Consider the following 6,349-nt stretch of genomic DNA (forward strand, 5'->3'; position numbering starts at 1 on the left):
ACCTGCCTTTCCTGTTGAGAAATTGCAGCTCCCAGGAGACAGAGATCACCTTGCCAGATGCTTCTGCTTTACCATGTTGGAAATACTCTCTTGAGCACACCTGAAGTCCATAAGTTATTTGATATTGTTGATGATTATAGTGATCAAAACAGTGATACATTCTTCAAGGCACATAAAAGGCAAGACTGTTATGTTTTTAGCTTACAAAGTGCAATTGTCTTGGCTTTAAATGTATGGAAAAGAAACAAGGCTATATACAGGAATACACATGTAGATGGTTGGGAGAGGATGTAATTATGTGCAATCCCCACCTCAGTTTTGTAGCCTCACCTGAAGATTTTCTTAAGGTTTTAAGAAATTAATTCAGTAGTTTGGCTAATAGAATTCTAGAAATAACTCACAGAAATGCATAAAAGCCTATAATAAATCCCAGGGTCAACACAGCAGTTAATTCATGTTTAATATTGACCACATAGATCCACAGTCAGACTGGCAGCTGTGTTGGTCACAAAAGCAATTGAATTTGAGTCATTACCAATAGTACCTTGTGTGTTTTTCAATCTGTCTGACTGTTATCAGTGAAAGAAATTTAGGTAAAATTAATAACTGATGTTTTAGACTAATTTTGTAATTTCTCTTTCAGATTTAGATTATGTTTTTGCACATTTCAGTGGAATATTTCTTACAAGTACCATCTACTTTTTGATCTACTGTGCAGTCAAGAAAAATAAACCCAATGTTTATCCTCAAGCTATATTGCCAGGTATGACTGTGTTTTAAATTAGGAATTAATTTTAGTTATTTCTTCTGACCGTTTTTGCAGTTCGAGATAAGCATTCGAGTTGTAGTTTACTTTTGAAGTCTGCTTTTCTGCCTCTTCTGAAAGGTTGCACCTATTAATTAATTACAACTAGGAAACAATGATAAATTTGGGAGTTAATCTGAAACAAGAACAAAATGATGTTTCATTTGGCAGCTTTTCAAAAACTCACTCTGACAGAGTGGAGAGTAAAATTCCCAGAAAATTGTGAATTTCGTTTACAGTAGCTGATTTTATCCCTCGGTCTTTGGTTTTGTCAGAGCCAGCTTGTGAAAATAGTTAACATAGTAAAATACATATATACTGTTTCTGTACTGTGTTATAAATATAAATGTTCCACAAATTGTTGTTTATACCTTGCCATGCATGTTTTTGACTGGAATTTATTTTTCTAGGGTTTGTTTCTGGTGTGCTTTGGGCAATAGCCAGTTGCTGCTGGTTCATAGCCAATCACTATCTCAGTGCTGTGGTCAGCTTTCCAATAATTACTGCAGTAAGTATATAAAAGTTAAAATCTGTGACAAGATTTAGAAGTAAAGTTGTTTCTTACCCCCTCCACTTGTGAAATTAAGTTCTAATTAAGATGTGTCTAGAGCACTTTAATCAAGGGTTTACATTGGTTCATCAGCTTGTCTGTGCTAGCCTTTGATTCTTTAGGACCATAGAAGAGTGTGACAAGCACCATCCTGATCAACGCCTAGCATAAAAACCCAAAAGAAAGTCTTCAGATTATGCAAAAGCCAAAGCCTTTGTAGACAGAACTCTATCAATATCAAGTAGTAAGCTGAAATGATTAAGATAGAAAACATTTTATGCTTTCATTCCAGCAAGTAGATTTTGTTCTGGATGTTTTCATTTATGATTTTTTTTCCTCTAGCAGTCATTTGGCTTAGTTAAGTCAGCTATTTTTATGTTTTTTTACAGTTCTTGAACAAACAGAACAGATTATATATTGCTGAAAATAATGTTCTTATGCAAATGAAGGAAAAATAGGTTGGCCCATTTTGTCTTTTCTATTCCTATTTATGATACTGTACCTTTAAATCACTGTTAATTTCCAGAAGCTGAATAAATTCCATCACTAGGTGTAAAATAAATTTTGCCTTTACTCTTTTGCCAGTCTCCTAGGTGGTGATGCAGTATATTCTGGAAAATGGAAGTTCATAAATGTCAGAAGAAGTTTTGCTGAACAGCTGTACTTTGGAAGCAAACTAGTGAAACAACGCGAATAGGGATTAAGCTTTGCCTCAAGATGCAGTAAATCAGAATAAATTCTGCAGTATGCAATGAGAAAAGAGATCATTCTAATTGGAAATTGAAGGATTAATGGCAAGCAGCTTAACTAACATAGTTATCAGTATGCCTGAAGGGCGAGTATATAAAAACCACAAAATGAAAAATTTAAGGACAGCACTGATGAGAAAGTGCCTATCTGAACCACAGGTTCCAAGCTGCTGCTTTACTTCATCCTAGAGAGGATTTCAGACAGCTATTCATCACATCCCTATAATATGTTTCAATTCTAAAATGTGTTCCTCTCACAGCATACATTATCTAGAAAGCAAAATAGCATCTTGGCTATTATTCAAATAATAGTTGGCAATTTCACTGGGAAACAGCACCCACAAATACATTCATCAGGAGACAATGTTTCCTGCTGGCCTGTATCTGTGTCCTATCAGCTGTACTGGATGTAGAAAGAGGAAGATCGCTGTACAACGTCTATCAGGCATTTTTTTCTAACAGCTCTGATGGGAAGCGTTTTAACAGAGAGCCAGTTCTTGATTAATACTCAGATAATATGTTTTCATCAGTCATGAAAATTCAGATTGTAGCTCCCACAGGGGGAAAACTATATTACCAGCAGTGCCTGAAAGTTATCATTGTGTATCATTCTTTGCTGTCAGCTAGGAAATATGTACAACAACATCAAAGATAATCAGTAGTTTTCCTGAACTGGCTGGCTGACTTTGTGCTTTGACAGGTGTGTGCTGTACCAGAAATACATTCATGTTCCAGGCTCTTGGTGTCATACCGAGCAGTAAAATCAAACTTTGTCTAACTGTTAGCATGACTAAGAAACAATATGTTAAGAATATCCATGGTAGCTGCTGATAAACCTGAACTGTCCTCTCAAATGTGGTAACATTATAGACTGTAGTTTGAACTAAAGTGAGGCATGTTATTTGAAGCCTACTAAGAGAACATATATCACCCAGTGCAGATTCCACAGTGTCATTAGAGAGAAATTTTGCCTCATCTGAAAAAAAAAAATTCTCTTTCCTCTGTAGCCCTTCTTAAATATTTTATTGTGTCTTACTTCATAAAGATTCCAGTTATGTTTATGCTTTTGCTATGAATGCTGTAATTAATTTATTAACCAGACAAAATTCAACTACCCTGAGAAAAGTAATGATAAGGCAGCAGTGCATTTTAATGAAATTCTGTAATGTACAAATGAATCTTCTTCTTTAGGGTCCTGGCCTTGTTGCTGCAATGTGGGGAGTCCTTGTATTTAAAGAAATCAAGGTAGTCATACTAGGTCTCTTATCTAGTCTCTCTTGCTTGTCTCTAGAGCTCTTAAATTTCTCCTCTTGACAAGTATCACATTGTGAGACTGAAAGTTGTATCACGGAATACTGACTTTTCCAATAATAGAATCATAGAATGATTTGGGTTGGAAGGAATCATAGAAACCATCTAGTTCCAGACCCCCTGGAACCTAACTTGACATTAGAGATAATCTTTCGTAATGCTTCTGGTGACTGTGTAAAATGTGTTAGACATCCTTAGATCAGGAACTAGATGTTATGTTTGTTTTTCAGGTCTCTGTGACTCACCAAACCTTTAGTCTTTTTTTTCCAACATTTTAGAATAGTCTCTGTATAAGTGTTAATGCTGAAAAATAATCCGAAAGTAGACAAGTCCCTTAAACATACTTGTAAAAATTGCTGAGTCAATTTTGTGACTATTTTACAAGGTGCATTGCATCACAGATTACTTTATGAAAACTATTTTGAATGGCAAATTTGTTACAAACAATTTACCATTTCATGCAATGGATTTATTAATTTAGTCATAAAACAATACCCTATTTCTTCGTTGTATTTTATGTTTTGGTGAAGTGATGGCTATTATTGCAACATAATCTTTCTTTTTTTTCCTCCCTTTGCCTATCCAGGGACTGAAAAACTACATCTTACTGTCAGTAGCGTTTTGCATCATTTTGGCTGGATCACTCTCCACAGCTTTTTCTAAAGTTTGAAAGGACTTCTGGGCCAGTAGATGGTGCTACTGTTTTAATATCATCTGAAAGACCATAATGCTGTATCGCAGGACATAATACATTTCCAAATGTGGGTCCAGTATTTATGCCAACTTGAATCAGACAAGTGAAGAAGAAAACCTTTGCTAAATGTTTCCATTTTACATGATTTTTAAAAAAGCACTGGAAGTATTTTTTTCTGCATTTCTTGGAACAGGAAGAATAATGAAAGAATATTAAATAAATCTAAATGATTTTTTTAATGACTAATATATTAATTTCTTTCTAGTTCAGGTACTAAACTTCATGTCATCATAAACTGCGGTTCAGTATTGTGATAAAGGGATTTTAACGTTTAATCTGTAATACTGTAGGTATTTGCCATCTGATTTGTTTTATTATAATATTTAACTGAATCAAATAGAAAATATATCTTGGAATATTCTTTATGGAATTGATATGATGAAGATGTTAGGCTTTTTTTTTATTTAGAAGCATTCTTTAAAGTCACCAAAGCATAATCTTCCAATCACTTCAGAATTTTGAAGAAAATACAGGGGAATAAAAGATGCTGTAAAAAGAATTACTCATGTTTGCTGCTCAACTCTTTATTTAGTTGCAAAAACATTAAGTAGAAGTTGGGACCAGGATGCAAATAGTTGTGGAAGTTTGATTTTTTTTTTTTTTTTTCCCAGTTGCAAGTAAACATTTCTATGTTGCAGTATGACTTAGGTGATTCAGATTTTGTTTCCAAATAACTCCAAGCAGTTTCTGAATATTTTTCTATGTAGCATGTTTAAATCTTAAAGAATTATTAATAGCAATGTTTATTTCATTGAAGCATTTTGCTGTAACTGTCCAGTCGTTGTTCTGTACAAGGCAAGGTGATCTATATGCAAATCACTTCTGACAGTTGTTTTCAAACTTTTTTCTTTAAAAAAATAAAAAAGTAAGTTCCACAACATCTTTAGGCAAAATAGCCAGCTTCTAACTACCTATCCTTCTAGAAAGCCCTTCTCTCCAAAGGAAATTCCCTAAGAGGAATCTTTATGTCCACTGTTCCATGACCACCATTAATATGAACAATTGATTTTCTTCCTCATGGCAGCTAACTTTTATATATGCAAAACGTGTTACCTGAGCCTGCCTTTAGTCTTTCCTTCAGTTAGCCTTTACCTTCTGCAGTCTCCTCTTGTTTGTAGTGTACCCATATTTTTTCTTTCTCTTTTCTGAAATAAATGGATAAGATCTGTCTAAAGGAACTAGACATGGCAATAAGATTACAAGATCCAAGAAGAGCAGCAGTAAGTTGGGTTTTTTTCGTCCAGTTTGCAAGCTCTGTTCATGAGGACGTATCATAGTATGACACTTTTTGCTGTCACAGCTCAATATTGTTACATGTTCAGATTGTAATAATAATTCCTCTTTTCTTCCTTCCATCTTCCCTAGCCTACTATTTATAAGATTTTATCTTAAAACTGTTACTTAGCCTGCTTTTTCCTATCCCATATTTATTCCTGCCCAAGTGTCAAAATTTGATGTCTGTCAGTTTTTTTAACCCCTCAAGGCGTTTCTCTGTGTGTTAACTGTGTCCTTCAACAAGTTGGCAGTGGTTTCCAGCCAGATGTCATCTGCAAATTTAATAAACATGCTTTCTAATTGTTGTAAACAATTTATGAATATTATACCAGCCACTGCTTTTTGGAATCCAGTATAGTACTTCTTTTCACCCTGATGGGGAGCAATTGCTTACTCTTTTCAGTATAATTTTCCTCTATTTTCCAGTAATTAATTTAGGCTGCATTCTCCCAGTTTTGATGTAACATCTGAGGGAGTGGTTTCAAGTCAAGTTGCACAACATGTACCACCCCAATCGCTGTCACTGGAAAAGAAAAAATACCCAGGTCAGACAAAATTTCTTCTTGACAGATCCTTGACTGTTACTTACCTATCGTGGTAAGCCCAAATAGGCCTGAACTGGTCCTGGCTTGCCCAAACATGCTCTCCCTCTCTCTGCTGTGGGGAGAAGCAACCACAGGAAAGGGGACAAAGAACCTGGAGCAACTGAGTCTGAGGACTCTGGGTTGCCCAGACTTGCTTTGCTCCTGTTTACACCCTGTGAACAAGGTCCATACAGTTGGCTTGTGCAAGCCTCCTGCAAGGCCTATGTTCTTCCCAAATTCGGGTAAGGTAAGCCAATGGCTTCAGCTTACATGGTCAAGCTCAGCTGACTGCTGTTCTGATTGGCTCTTCAGTGTCCAAAG

The 6,349-nt window shown here is 35.5% G+C and overlaps 1 protein-coding gene across 4 annotated transcripts in view; it reads left to right on the forward strand.

Annotated features, from left to right (window-relative positions):
* TMEM144 (transmembrane protein 144) overlaps positions 1 to 5,757 on the forward strand; it is a 21,019-nt gene extending 15,262 nt beyond the window's left edge. For 3 of the 4 annotated variants that reach the window (XM_064148718.1, XM_064148716.1, XM_064148717.1), the window contains exons 10-13: positions 644 to 763; positions 1,216 to 1,313; positions 3,296 to 3,349; positions 4,002 to 5,757. In XM_064148718.1, the coding sequence (XP_064004788.1) occupies positions 644 to 763; positions 1,216 to 1,313; positions 3,296 to 3,349; positions 4,002 to 4,085 (356 nt within the window). In that variant the 3' untranslated portion in view covers positions 4,086 to 5,757. Of the gene's footprint in view, positions 1 to 643; positions 764 to 1,215; positions 1,314 to 1,744; positions 1,814 to 3,295; positions 3,350 to 4,001 lie in introns of those variants that run through there. The other variant, XM_064148719.1, reaches the window with a different exon arrangement.
* The last annotated feature ends 592 nt before the right edge of the window (positions 5,758 to 6,349 follow it).

Source organism: Pogoniulus pusillus, chromosome 9, assembly GCF_015220805.1.
Source record: "Pogoniulus pusillus isolate bPogPus1 chromosome 9, bPogPus1.pri, whole genome shotgun sequence".
NCBI classification, from domain to species: Eukaryota; Metazoa; Chordata; class Aves; order Piciformes; family Lybiidae; genus Pogoniulus; species Pogoniulus pusillus.